The sequence below is a fragment of the Pongo abelii genome, chromosome 18 (assembly GCF_028885655.2).
Source record: "Pongo abelii isolate AG06213 chromosome 18, NHGRI_mPonAbe1-v2.0_pri, whole genome shotgun sequence".
In the NCBI taxonomy this organism is placed as follows: Eukaryota; Metazoa; Chordata; class Mammalia; order Primates; family Hominidae; genus Pongo; species Pongo abelii.
Window position 1 is genome coordinate 83,437,944 of NC_072003.2, and position 14,007 is coordinate 83,451,950.

Consider the following 14,007-nt stretch of genomic DNA (forward strand, 5'->3'; position numbering starts at 1 on the left):
GAAGCTGTTCCCTCAGACTTACCTCAGTGAAGGACGGGACTCACGCACGAGGCCCTGGGGCCAGAGGTAGTACTGCACGGTGATGACCAGGGCCAGGTAACAGGCAGCCACAGTGCCTAGGATGCTAATACACAGTGACCGTGTGAGGGCCTGCACAGTGGGTGACATGTGCGGTTGATGCACGGGGACAGTAGCGGGATCTGAATCCCAGCTCCGCCCTTGACAATGAGGTGCTGGCCAAGCTCTCCACCTCTGCCTCACCGTCCTCATCTGTACAGGGGGCATGTGGGGCAGGGCTGCTCTGGGGTCAAGGGGTCAGATGTATAGAGTTTTTTGTTGTTGTTGTTTTTGTTTTTGAGACGGAGTCTCGCTCTGTCACCCAGGCTGGAGTGCAGTGGCGCAATCTTGGCTCACTGCAAACTCTGCCTCCCAGGTTCAAGCAATTCTCCTGCCTCAGCCTCCCGAGTAGCTGGGATTACAGGTGTCCGCCACCATGCCTGGCTAATTTTTGTACTTTTAGTAGAGATGGGGTTTCACCATGTTGGTCAGGCTGGTTTCGAACTGCTGACCTCGTGATCTGTGTAGAATTCTTAATGGCACCCGGCGCCCTTGGGGATTAGCAAAAGCTAATCAGCCACTCAGCCTGATGCCTAAGGCAGGACGCCAGCAGGCTCGCTCACACTTGAGAGGGGACAAGCCCCCCCCTGGCTTGGTCTGAGTGGCACGAGAGCCTTGCAAGGCAGAGGCCTGGGGGAGGCTCGGGTTTGCTGCCTGCTGTTTCTATACAATGTCTATTGTTCATACACAACAGGGAAAAGACAGGCAGCAGAGGGAGATGAATACTGTTGCCAAGCTTTATTTCTTCAAAAGTATACAGACCCTTAGCCACAAAAAAACAACCTGTGTGTGTGCACACGTGTGGGTGCACGGGCACGGGGGCATGAGGGGGTGGGTGTGCATGTGTGGGTGTGGGTAGGTGTGTGTTGTGGGGAGGCATCTCTCTCTCTCTACAGCCATGTGCAAAAAATCCAACAATGAAATAAACTGAATAGCACTGACGTTGTTACAGGTCATTTTCTTCTTTAGGCTCATCTGTGTTTTGCATCATGCAGACATTTTACTTGTATAATTTTTTTTTTGTTTTCCCCTTCTCCAAATGTGAAGGCCAATCCCCCAGCTCCTCTGACCCCAGATGGACAGAAACCCTGACACAAACACTCAGCAAGGTGGGGACCTCCACCGGGCAGCATCCCCAGCCCTTACCTTGTGTATTTCTGGAAGGCGATCTCCCGCGGGGCAGACAGGGGCAGGATGACCAGCGCGGAGAGCAGGGGCAGGGTGAAGCGCTGCTCTGTGTACCACGGCTGCGGGGCGGGCGGGGTGCCAGACAGGAGGGAGTCACACACTGCCAGAGACACGGGGAGAGCTGAGCCACAGAGTACAAATGCCTTGGGTTCTCGGCTCCCACCTGGCCCTTCAACCCTGGCTGGGGTTGGACATCCGCGCTCAGTCAGCCCCAGGAGCCCAGGAATCAGATGACAAGTGAGAGGGAGACACGTCACATGTCCCACGCAGGAACAAACCCTGACACATGAATTCATTCAACAAACATCGGCTGGGCTCCTTCCCCAAGCCCAGCACTGCCCTAAGGCCCAAGATGTGGCGATGACCAGACAAGCCATCTGCCCTCGTGCCCCTTACATTCTGGTGGAAGACTCTTTTGGTTTCGCTCAGGAACTCAACAGTATCTGGGGTCAAATGGGGGCCTGAAGTCGATTTTCGGCCACCGTGCAGGCAGCGACAGGCTGCTGTGCATCAGCATTGCAGGTCCTCATGGTTGCAGCAGAACACATGACCCCAAACACAGTGGCTCAGAACCACTTTATTACAAGTCATGGATTGTAGGTAGAGAGTTAGTCCAGGGCCGGGCTGGCCAATTCTCCTCCATATAGCATTGGCTGAGGTTGCTTGGGGGTCTCTGGCTGGCAGTGGGGCTGGTCTGGAGGGACCCTGATGGCTCCCCGCAACACCTAGTGCCTGGTGGGTACACCTGGGCCTTCCCTGCAGTCTGGGAGTCTCTCCACATGGGCCTTTTAGCAGGCACCTCCAACTTCTTCCATGGCAGCTGGGGGATTCCCAGAGACGGAGGCAGAAGCTGCCTGGCCTCTTAAAGGCCAGACCCAGAACAGGTGCAGTGTCCCATTTACCACACACTGCTGGACAAAGCCATCCAGGCACACCTAATTCAAAGGCAAGGGACACAAGCCCCACTGACCTCTCCAATGAAAGAACACCAAAGAATCTGGGGCCATTTTTACTCTGCCACAGTGGGATGAGTGATTTGGAACCCATCTAAGAGGCAAGACAGATGGGGGAGGGGAAAGCCCAGGAGAGTGGGAGGGTGGCTGGAGGTGGGAGCCACTGAGAACCACCTGGGTGGGTAAGGTGGCCCCTGCGACCACTGGAGGTGGGAGGCTTGTGGAGCTTGAGATGTCTTCATTCGTTCAGGGAGTCGTTGGCACTGAGGTGTCATAAATGCTTCTTTGATCTTCCTCAACAAGGGGAGCCGTATGAAAAAATGAATGCATATGAGAATAGCTCATGTGTAGGAAATGATGCAGGGGAAGATTCCACAAGCAGGTGGTCACAGCAGCATCCACGTGGGAGGGCCAGAGATGCCAAGGGACTGCACATGCCCCAGGACTGCCCCGAGATCATGGGTGGGTTTTAGACCTCCAGGTGGCGTGGGATGGGGCAGGCCCTTTGTCTGCATCTGGACCTCCCATAGCCAGAATCCTCAGGGCCAACAGCAGAACTGTACCAGCTCCTTCCTAAACTCAGCGTTCCCAGGTGCTTGAGATCTTTGGCACCAAAGACATAGGCATTTGTACCTCGTGCCGTGACTCTCCCAAGCACTCCAACCTCTATCTAGCACTCCCTCTCAGAAGCTTGGCCTTCCCTACAGAGAGGCATCCCCAGATATCTAATCAGATATACACAAGAATGCTCTCTCCACCACAGTCAATCCACCCAGACCTGGGGTGGCCCATATCCTCATCCGTCCTCTGACTAGTCAAGGGGCTCTGTTCCCAGTGAGGCTCAGAATCCTTCTTAACACAGCAACACTACCAGTTCACTGGAGTTGAAACTGCAGACGAACTCTACTTGCCACTGTGGGGGGGCAGGACATTTTTGTGTCCACTTACCCATTAAGAGGTTCAGATACACCAATCTCACTTCTTTTTGGTATAAGATAGTGTTCACCAAGACACAGCAGCCTTCAATCTCAATACCCCCCAGTCAGGGGCCTTTTGCTTCATGGGTCAAGAGACACACAGAACACACACATGGCAAAATGGTAGACTAAATTTCACCCTATCAACAATCACATTCCAACTAAAAGTCTAAACATTCCAATCGCAAGTCTGAGACTGTCAAGTTGGATAAAAAAAGCAAGACCCGACCATATGCTGCCTACAAGAAATGCATTTTAAAATTCCAAGTCATCCTCAGGCTGGTGTTGCAAAAAGGACATATAAACACATTAAAAAAAAAAACAAAAAACCTAAGTCATAGTTAGATTCTAAGTAAAAGAATAAGAAGAGAACTTCTATACAAACACTAGTCTTAAGGATGCTAGAGTGGCTCTATTAATGGTAGAGAAGACAGATTTAATGCCAGAGATAAAGAATACTTCATAATAAAAGGATATACCTAGAGTTTCAAAGACCATGAAGCATGAAGCTTGACAGAATAGGCTAATCTGCAATCACAGCTGGCGATTTTAACATCCTTTAACATCCTTCTCTTAGGAATAGAATAACTAGACCTAAATATTAATATGGTTGCAATGACGATCTGAACACAGCTGTTGACTGCCTTGACCAATGGACATTGCCAGCACACTGTACCCAGCAACTGCAGAGTACACATTCTCTGAAGAGCACACAAAATTTCTCCAAGACAGACCATGCGCTGGACTACAGAGCAAGTCTCAGTGGATCTCAAACGACAGAAATGATACAGATTCCCTGACCATGATGCAAATTAAGGTCGAAACCATGAAGGAATCTAAAAAACTCCCCAATAATTGGCAATTAAACACCATAATTCTAAACATCTCACAAATCAAAGACACCACAGTGAAAATGAGTGAATATTTTAAATTTTCCATTCATGAGAAATGAGTCAAATGAAAATGAAAGTAGGACATACGAGAATTGGTAAGATGCAGCTAAAGCAGTGCTTAGAGGGAAAGTCTTAGTCAAGAACTAGAGGCCAAGGCTGCGTGACGGCTCAGAGCCACAGCCATCCCAAAGCTAAAGATGTTACTGGTTCTCTCGCAGAAGGAGCTGCTTGCTGTTGGCTCCATTCCCTCATCTGTGAAACGAGTTATCTCCACTGGATATCCTAATTGCAGCCACAACCTCTCTCATGCACTTGTGTGCCCATGACTCTCACCCCACTGGTGACTATCCATTCTGAGCCTCCCTTCCCCACCATGTTAGGAACAAGAGTGTGGTTTCAGCCTCTGCTGTCCCTCAGGGCCCAGGCCAGAGCCCCATGTCCTGCTCAACTGGAAACTCCAAGAGGTCATTAGAGGTCCAGCACCCTGGGCCACCCCGAGTCCCATGAAGGTACTTACGCTTCTCCAGCTGGTCCCCGATCACCCTGAGGAATGCCACGGAGATCATGAGCAGGTTGACGAGGAAGCAGGCTTCACACAGCTTCCCGATGGCGGGGCCACACAGCCCCCTGACCACACCCTGGTAGGTGGCCTGGCCACTGACAGCAGCAGCATAGCCCAGGATGACCAGCCCGCTGATCAGGAAGACCAAGGAGACCTGCGGAGCAGAAGCAGGACCTGGAACTGGGGTGTGCCCACAGCCCAACCACCCCCAGCCAGCCACCCCTTGGGCACACTCTCCACATGGCTTCTTGTCCACAGAGGCCAGGGCTGCCGCCAGCATGGGGTTGGCAGTCTACCAGCTATGTCACTGCACACACCCCCACCCCACCCCACCTATCCTGAAATCAGAGCTGCAGCGTAGGCCGATTCTGGCAGCCTCACTGGCTATAGGCTGTGAACCTGGGAATCTGACACCATCCTGCCATGGGATAAATGAGACATCAGAAACCCAGTGTTTAAGTTACTCTCCTGAAATCGCCTGGGTTGTGGGTGGAGAAGAAATAGGCGTGGTGGCTTGGAACCCGAGGTAGAGCGGGCACAGCCGGGCTCAAGTTCTAACCACCGCTCACCTGCTGTGTGGCATGAGGCAGGATGGCAACCTCTGCTTTTCCATCTGTGAAATGGGGGCGGCACCGCCCCCCTTGAAGGGGTGCCATGACACGTCAGGACTGAACAAGACCTATGACATACTCGGCTCAGCACGTGAGTGCTCAAGAAATGGTGTTCCGGCTTGGCACAGTGGCTCATGCCTGTAATCCCAGCACTTTCGGAGACCGAGGTGGGCGGATCACCTGAGGTCAGGAGTTTGAGACCAGCCTGGCCAACATGGAGAAACCCTGTCCCTACTAAAAATACAAAAATTAGCCGAGCATGGTGGCAGATGCCTGTAGTCCCAGCTACTCATGAGGCTGAGGCAGCAGAATCTCTTGAACCTGGGAGGTGGAGGTTGCAGTGAGCCAAAATTGCGCCTCTGTACTCCAGCCTGGGGGATACAGAGAGACTGCCTCCAAAAAAAAAAAAAAAAAAGAGAAGGAAAGAAGAAAAGAAGGAAAGAAAGACAGAAAGACAGAAAGAAAGAAAGAAAGAAAAAGAAAGAAAGAAAAAAAGAAAAGAAATGGTGTTCCCTCTATTTCAGCTTAAATTTTTTTTTTTTTTTTTTTTTTTTTGGGGGGGAGGCACAGTCTAGCTCTGTCACCCAGACTGCAGTGCCACGGCACGACCTCGGCTCATTGCAACCTCCACCTTCCAGGTCCAAACAATTCTCCTGGCTCAACCTCCTGAGTATCTGGGACTACAGGCACACACCACCACACCCAGCTAATTGTTTTTTGTATTTTTAAATCTTTTTCCAAAATGTATGATAAAACATTTTCAGGCCAGGTGCTATGGCTCACGCCTGTAATCCCAGCACTTCAGGAGGCCAAGGCGGGAGGATCACCTGAGGTCGGGAGTCTGAGACCAGCCTGGCCAACATGGTGTAACTCCATCTCTACTAAAAACACAAAAATTAGCCAGGCATGGTTGCACATGCCTGTAATTCCAGCTACTTGGGAGGCTGAGGCAGGAGAATCACTTGAACCCAAGAGGCGGAAGTTGCAGTAAGCTGAGATCGTGCCACTGCATTCCAGCCTGGGCTCCAGAGCGAGACTCCCTCTCAAAAAAAAAAAAAAATTCAGATGTACAGGAAAGTTGCAAGAATGTTACAGTGAACACCCCTGTGGGCAGCCACCCGACTCCCCCATGACAGGTTGCTATACTTGCTTTGACTTCTCTACCCTTCCACCCATACCTCTGTGTAGCCATCCATCCATCTTAATGGATTAGCATTTTGAAGCAAGTTGCAGATCCCAGTGTATGTCCCCTGGAATACTCTAGCGTGCCTACCATGCATTAGAGCTTGATGTTTGTTCATTCACAGGCTTTTTATCTTGTGGGGTGAATATTTACATATAAAATGCTCAAAGTCTTAAGTGTATTGCTGGAAGATGTACAATGCGCGTGTGCCAGCCAAACCGCTACCCACAGGCAGAACATCGCCACACCCTGGACGGTCCCACGGGTCCCACTTCTGTCTCCTTCCCATCCCCAGAAGAAACCACTGGTCTAGTATTTTACACCTTTATGTAATTCCCGGCTCCTCCCACTCCACACCAAGCATGTGTGATTGATCCGTATTGTGTGCACAGGCAGCTTGCTTCTGTTTTTGCTAACAGGCCATTGTCCGACTAGATCACAATTAGCCGAGCATGGTGGTCGAGCATGCCACATCTAATCCCTAGAGCCTGTGAATGTCACTTATTGGAAACAGTTTTTGCAGATGTCCACAAGGAAAACGTTAATTAAGTGAAAAAGGGGTTTGCCTGTATCATTAAGGATCTTGAGGTGAGGTTACCTTGGATCTGGTGGGCCCTCAACCCAACGAGGTGTGTCCTTGTACAGACAGAAGGGAAGGAGGCAGAGACTGGAGTCCTGAGGCCATAAAGCCAAGGAGTATCTGGAGCCACCGGAAGCTCAAAGAGCCTTTGGAGGGAGTGAAGCCCTGCTGACACCTTCATGTCAGACTCCTGACCTCCAGAACTGTGAGAAAATACATTTCCAGTGTTTTAAGCCCTCTGTTTTGTGGTAATGTTATAGCAGCCCCAGGAAACAAACACGTGCAATTGTAAAATATTGAGGGATTTCTCCAATGCTCTCTCACCCAGGCTCTAAGCTCCATAAAGACTGGGCGGTATCCTTTTTTCTATTTTGCCCCAGAGAAGGGCCTGACAAATGCAGACACTCAGAAAACATCTGTGGTTGAAAGGCAGGGGGCCCGGTGCGGTGGCTCATGCCTGTAATCCCAGCACTTTGGGAGGCCAAGGCGGGTGGATTACCTGAGGTCAGGAGATCGAGACCAGCCTGGCCAACACAGTGAAACCCCATCTCTACTAAAAACACAAAAAACTAGCCGGGTGTGGTAGCACATGCCTGTAGTCCCAGCTACTTGGGAGGGAGACTGGGCAGGAGAATTGCTTGAGCCCGGGAGGCGGAGGTTGCAGTGAGCTGAGATCATGCCATTGTATTCCAGCCTGGGCAAGAGAGTGAGACCCTCAACAAAAAAAAAAAAAAAAAAAAAAAAAAAAAAGAGCAGGGGAAGGTGTGGGGGCAAGGAAGCCTCACCGGTGAGCCGTCCCTGGAGGACAGGGTCACCACAAGAGGGACTGAGCCTCCAGGCAGCAGAACTGCAAGAAGCCCCGGCCGCCATGCCATACCCAGCTCCTCCACAGCTCCCAAGAGGGGGTTTGCCCGTTTTCATCAAATGTCTCCCATCCAAGTACTAATCACGCCCGACCCTGCTTAGCTCCTGAGATCAGATGCGTTCAGGGTGGTATGGCCCTAGACTGTTTTCATCAAATGTCACTAAACCGCCAACCCTAACGGAGTCAGGCTTCCAACCTCTTCCCACTGACTTCACATTTAAACGCTCCCCATGCAGAAGCCTCACCAGCTAAGTGGAGGATAGCAGCCTCCCCCAAATCTTCTGTCATTCACAGTGACATCAACCCAGCCCCACCTCCATCTCCCCGGCAGCCCTGGAGGCTAAAAGGAACAACTTCGGGTGGCGGGAGCTTGTCAAGAGTCAGCCTGGCTCCTCTGCTCTGCCATGAGTTTCCATTTATTCATGTCCGGGTTCCCTTCTCCTCAAGTCTGCTGAGTGAAGGGATCTGGAGCTCATCCTAAGCAAAACCAAAGAGCTGTTTCCCCAGAAGCAAGTCACAAATGTGGTCTCAGGCCCACCCAGCCCTGCAGGGCCAGCATCTGCATTTCAGCAAGATCTGCATGAAATGCCTGCACGGTGCTTGTGGAATAGGGTTCCCACTCTCTGGCTCATGGCCATTCCTGCTGCCCCGGGATTGGCCACGACCCTACCCGCAAGCCCCACCTGCCCTCTGTGGCTTGAGATGGGGCTTCTCCCTCACTGCTGTAATGGCAGCCTTCCTGACACACTAGTCCAAACGCAGGCATGCCACCCCCTCACGTGCACCTCAGGAAGCTCTTACCATTTCCAGTGGGGCTCAGCGCAAAGGTCACCTCCTCTGAGAGGCTTCCGACCACGCCGTGTCATATCATCCCCCCATCCCCAGAGACACATGACCCTCCCGGCATGATCCGCCATCTGAAGCTGATGACATGCATCTTGTCTGACTTCCCATTAGAACAAAGCTCCATGAGTACAGGGACTGCACTGCCTCGTCCATCCTAGGCCAGGCATGGGGCAGGAGCTTGGCCAACGCCAGGGGTGGCATGGGTTACACCTGACACTGCAGTTTCCAAACAGGCCCGAAGAGCCTCAGGGCACACAAACGGTTGGAACTCACCCATTATCCACCAGCTGCCATAAAACTGTGAGATAAAGCCGGCCAAAGAGCTTACCACAAAATGCAGCAATTCATTCCATCAGCCAGGGCAAAAGCATCTTAGAAAATAAAGCTGTGCTCATCAGTGGCTCTCCCACAGCAAAGAGAAGAGCGCGGCGTCCACGCTTCCCCAAAAGGGAATCCCGGCTTTGCACCTGGCAGGCAGGAGAGCAGAACATCCCACACCAAGCAAGGCCAGCACGGCTCTGCGTGGGGAGTGTGGGGGTGTCACATCAGTTTTAGGCTCAGTCTGCACACAGCAGGCCAGCTTTGTTTTTGTGTGTTTGAGACAGAGTCTCACTCCGTCGCCCAGGCGGGAGTGCACAATCTCAGCTCACTGCAACCTCCGCCTCCCAGGTTCAAGCGATTCTCCTGACTCCGCCTCCTGAGTAATTTGGATTACAGGCGCCCGCCACCACGCCCCGCTAATTTTTGTATTTCCATTAGAGACAGGGTTTCACCATATTGGCCAGGCTGGTCTCGAACTCCTGACCTCAGGTGATCCATCCACCTTGGCCTCTCAAAGGGCTGCGATTATAGGCGCGAGCCACCGTGCCCGGCCCAGCTTTAGTTTTTGAGCTGAGACCAGCAGGCAAGAAAGAGCAGCTGCCCAGGCAGGGCGCCCAGAGAGGCTCCTTCCCAGGTGAAATGCCCACTTCACAGACGGAGTTGCGATGCCTGTAGCTCCATCCCGGGAGCTGTGTATCAGACGCCACCAGCGCCCACAGGGGATATTCTCATCCCAGGGCTACAGTGGGATTATCTTCTCCCCTCATTAGCTGAGCGGGATAGAAAATAAAACCCCGAAGCCATAGCTTATAGGACACGCAACTCCGCAGAAGCAATGCGGAGAACCCCACCCAGAAAAGCCAAAGCCAGCTCGTACCCGTCCCCAGGACTCACTTCCCGGGGACTTACCAGCTCCACCAGGAAGGCAGGGACCACTCCGCCTGCTTTGGAGAAGGCCCAGGGGAAGTTGAGCAGGCCAGCTCCCAGCGCGGACTTCATGAGGATGAAGACAGCGCCCATCGAGGATAGAGTGGCAGTGGCCGTGGCAGGGTGAGGCTTTTCTGGAAGGCCCCTGCTTCCTGGGGTCTGTCCCTCCATGGCTAGAGGCAGCAGACGGGTGGAGAGAAAGCATAGTCTTCACACTTTCTTCCCTCTCTAAGTTCTAGGTATCCTTATTTCTCTCCCCAACTCAGTGAGAGCTCCCTGAGCTGCTCTTGCCCGCTTCCTTGGCATCCGCTCCCCCTTTCCAAACAAAGGGTGCTGCATGCCTCTGCCCACGACTTCTAGTCCCCCTTCCTCTCCCATTCCCTACCCGCATTATTCTCACTCCTGCCCTCCCACTAGACCCCAAGGCACTCTCACCCCTTCCCCCTCCCTCTCTCTTCTCTCAAACCCCCAACCTTCCTCATCCCCATCAATCCTCTCCCCCCATTCCCATCCACCTGCTTTGCTTCCAGCCAAACTTCTGTACAAGCAGAGCCCCAGTCTCTGGTCCTTACCACCAAATCCAGCTTTTAAGGTGCCGGACAGTCTTTGGCTGTTGGGGATGGGACTCGGGCTTACTCCAGGTGGCTCAGTTGCATTTCTTGAGGCCGGAGGGGTGGGGGAAGCAAGATTCGAGCTTGGCCAGGGGTGGGTGAGTCATTAATTAAAGGAGCCCTGGCGAATATGTGTCAGGGTCAGGCCCCTCCACACCTAAGAGGACAGCAACAAGTGGTCAGGGCCATGGGTCCCAAGAATGTGCAGCTTTTGAGACTTCTGACCTGAGCAAGGAAGGCTTAAGACTCCCGCCTCTCCCCAGCCCCCTGCAGGCCCGGCCCCGGGGGTGGAGCTTTCTCAGCTGCCCTGGAGGGTGACAGGGAGCTCAGCTGGGAGCCACATGGGGCAGGGAGGCAGGCACCATGATCCCATGGCAGCTTCTGCAGCACCTCCATCCTCAGATGCCACTCCAAGGCCCCCAGCCCAAGGGAGGGGGCGTGAAAAGTGCCCTGAACCCAGCCTCCTCCTCTGCAGAACAGGCTCCACCGTCTGCAGGTGCTGCCTCCAAGGTGGTTTCCTTTACCTCATCCACCCAACTCCAGCAGGTGCGCCTCAGAGCTAACCCCATGCACACGAGTCACCTGCGGGGCTTGTTGAAAGCTTGGGGGAGGCGGCGGCTGCTGGTCCCTAGGCCACGCTTGAGTAGTGACACATCTCTCCAAGCTGATACGTGGTCAGCTAAGGGGACAGAATATCGGAGACGGCCCCATTCCGGAAAATGCTGGCACATGCAGGTCAGATCTGGAATTTGACTGTTTATTCCTGGAACCCAGGCTCCCTCTCACCCACATTCTCAAACTCCAGTTTGCATCAGAATCCGCTGGAGGGCTTGTTCAAACACAGACCACCAGGCCCCAGCCCACGTTTCTGACTGAGTGTCTCCGGGGCGGGGTCTGGGCACCTGCCTTTCTAACGGGTTCCCAGGTGACTCCAATGCCGCTGGTTCGGCCTCTCGCTGAGAAGCACTGCTTTCAGTTAAATATCCTCAATGCCCAGAACCCCTCCCCCCGCTGCATCTAATCAGTCCTTATCTGTCCGACACCAGATCAGCCCCAAAGGCTTTTTGATGTGATTTCTAACGGTCTCAACCCCGGACTCCTGTTACCTCCTGATGAGCAGGCAGGTCCCAAACTCTAGGGCTCACACAATGGCTGCTCCATAAATGCCCAACCAGCAGAGTCAGTGGCTGGCTTCTCAGCAGGCGCAAGTGAAAGGGAGCCGGGATTGCAGTCCCGGAGCTCGAGGCTGGACAATGACCCGGATGGCATTCACGCCACCACTGCATAAATGTGCTGCTGAGAACCCGGCCTGGATAAGTTCACGCGGATTCCCGAGCAGGTGTCCCCACTGTTCCCCCCAACTCCCACCCCACACCAAGCAGGAACTGGGCTCAGGCAGGTGGAGCACGTGGCTCAGAGCATCACAGCTGGCAAGCAACAAGGCTGGGATTCACCCTGAGTCAGGCTCCTTTCAGATGCTGTAATGTCATACGGCCTCCTGCCCCACAAGGACTCTGACAGTGCCTGAATGAGTGAGTGTGTGAGAGAATGAATGAATGCATACACAGATGCCAGAAAAGAGAGGAGAGGGAACGTCGTTTGATTGTTCCCCTGTATTAGGCTCCTGAGGCTGCTAACACAGACTCAGGGGCTTAGAACAACAGAAAGTTATTCTGTCACGGTCTTGGAGGTCAGAAGTCGGTCAAGATATAAACGGGGACATGCTCCCTCTGGAGGCCATGGAGGGGTGGATCCTTCCTGCCTCTTCCAGCTCCTGGGGGCCCAGGCACTCTCTGGCTTCTGACTGCATTGCTGCCGTCTCTGCCAGCATCATCTTCCCAAGCTTTCTCCTCTGTGTCTTCTCTTTTCAGGAAGGCCCACCCAGATAATCCAAGATGATCCCATCTCAAGATCGTTAATTATATCTGCAAAGACCTTTTTTCCAAATAAGGTAACAGTCACAGGCTCCAGGGCATGGCATAAATATGTCTACTGGGGGCCACCATTCAGCCCACTACACCCCTCACATCTGAGATCTGTTTTGAGTTCTCCTCATTCATTCAACAAATACTGAGTGCCTACTGTATGCAGGCACTGGAGCTCAAAGGTGAAAGAGAAAGCTCCTCCAGAGAAGGGGACGGTCCCGTGGGGAGCTCAAGAAGAGACAAGCCACCCGAGCCCAATGGGAGGACTGGACTACGAGACCCAAGAATGGAGGTGAATCTGTAGGGGGTTCCTGGAGAAGGTGTGGGGGCTGAGGGGATATCTGTGCACCGTTGGTGAAGGGCTGGGAGGATGTTCTGGGAAGTGGAGACTCCCAGTGGCAGGTGCATGAGCCAGTGTTCCCGGGAAGGGCCCCAGGGGACTGGGGTTCCCTAGGATAGAGACCTAGGTCAGCGCCGAGCTGGGAAAAGGCTTAAACTCTTGTGTTGCACTCGCTGGAGGGTCACTAAACCATGTGGAGATGGCACTGGACACAGCAGGGAAGGAGGGTGCTGCGGGTGACACCACAGGCAGGGCGCGTGCAGTACCCAGGCTGGGAGAGGGCTGGGACCACACGCAGTATTCACACAGCTCTCCCAGGCCTGCCAAAGAGGCCAAGTCATTCCCGCTTCCCCCCAAATCCAGCCTCCTGAGAAAGGAGATAAAGGGCCCTTCATCAGCGGCTGGGGGCTTTGTAGTCCTTAATCTCCACTCGGGGGCTGGGGGGACACTTCCCTGTCCCTGCCGGTGGGTCCCTCATTAGCGGCCCATTAACGTGCATGACTTAGAAATTGGCCATTGGGCTGTGAAATTCCAGGCAATGGGGAAAACCTCTTAATTCGGAGGGGCTTTGATATCCACTCTCTGCCGGCATCACAGGGCTGCGTGACCTTTCCCGAGCTGTGGAGGGGCACCCTGCTGGGCTGCATCTGCAGCCGGTGGGCGGGCGGGCAGGCGGGTGGGCGGCCACCCTCTGCTTAGTCGGCCCAGCCCACTCAGACCTGACACTGGCTCCAGTGCAGCAGGAGCACGAGGAGGCCACACAGACGTGCCCGTGTGGATGCTGTCGGCCGTGGCCCACACTGCACACTACACCCTGCACAGGAGCGCCCAGCCCGGGATGGCCTCTCTCCCCTGTGCTGCGGGGACCCACCTCACCAGGGGAGCTCCTGAGGACCCCTCCCTTCTTTCCCCAGAGTCCGTGTCAGGTGACAGGCTTAGGAACTTTCACAACAAAGTGGCCTCTGATCATTTCCCAGACCTTTCTGCTCATGTCCGTTAGAAAATTCTGGAGAGGTCCGGTGGCTCACACAGAGGCGGGCAGATCACCTGAGATCAGGAGTTCCGAGGCCAGCCTGGCCAACATGGCAAAACTCCTGTCTCTACTAAA

The 14,007-nt window shown here is 53.6% G+C and overlaps 1 protein-coding gene across 2 annotated transcripts in view; it reads right to left on the minus strand.

The window, feature by feature from the left end:
- Nucleotides 1–10,969, minus strand: part of SLC38A8 (solute carrier family 38 member 8) — a 33,191-nt gene extending 22,222 nt beyond the window's left edge. The window contains exons 1-5 of one of the 2 annotated variants that reach the window (XM_054535070.2): nucleotides 10,596–10,969; nucleotides 10,006–10,196; nucleotides 4,646–4,844; nucleotides 1,264–1,405; nucleotides 23–124 (exon numbers count right to left, since the gene is read on the minus strand). In XM_054535070.2, coding sequence (XP_054391045.1) covers nucleotides 23–124; nucleotides 1,264–1,405; nucleotides 4,646–4,844; nucleotides 10,006–10,194 — 632 coding nt within the window. In that variant the 5' untranslated portion in view covers nucleotides 10,195–10,196; nucleotides 10,596–10,969. Of the gene's footprint in view, nucleotides 1–22; nucleotides 125–1,263; nucleotides 1,406–4,645; nucleotides 4,845–10,005; nucleotides 10,351–10,595 lie in introns of those variants that run through there. The other variant, XM_024233903.3, reaches the window with a different exon arrangement.
- Between the last annotated feature and the right edge of the window lie 3,038 nt (nucleotides 10,970–14,007).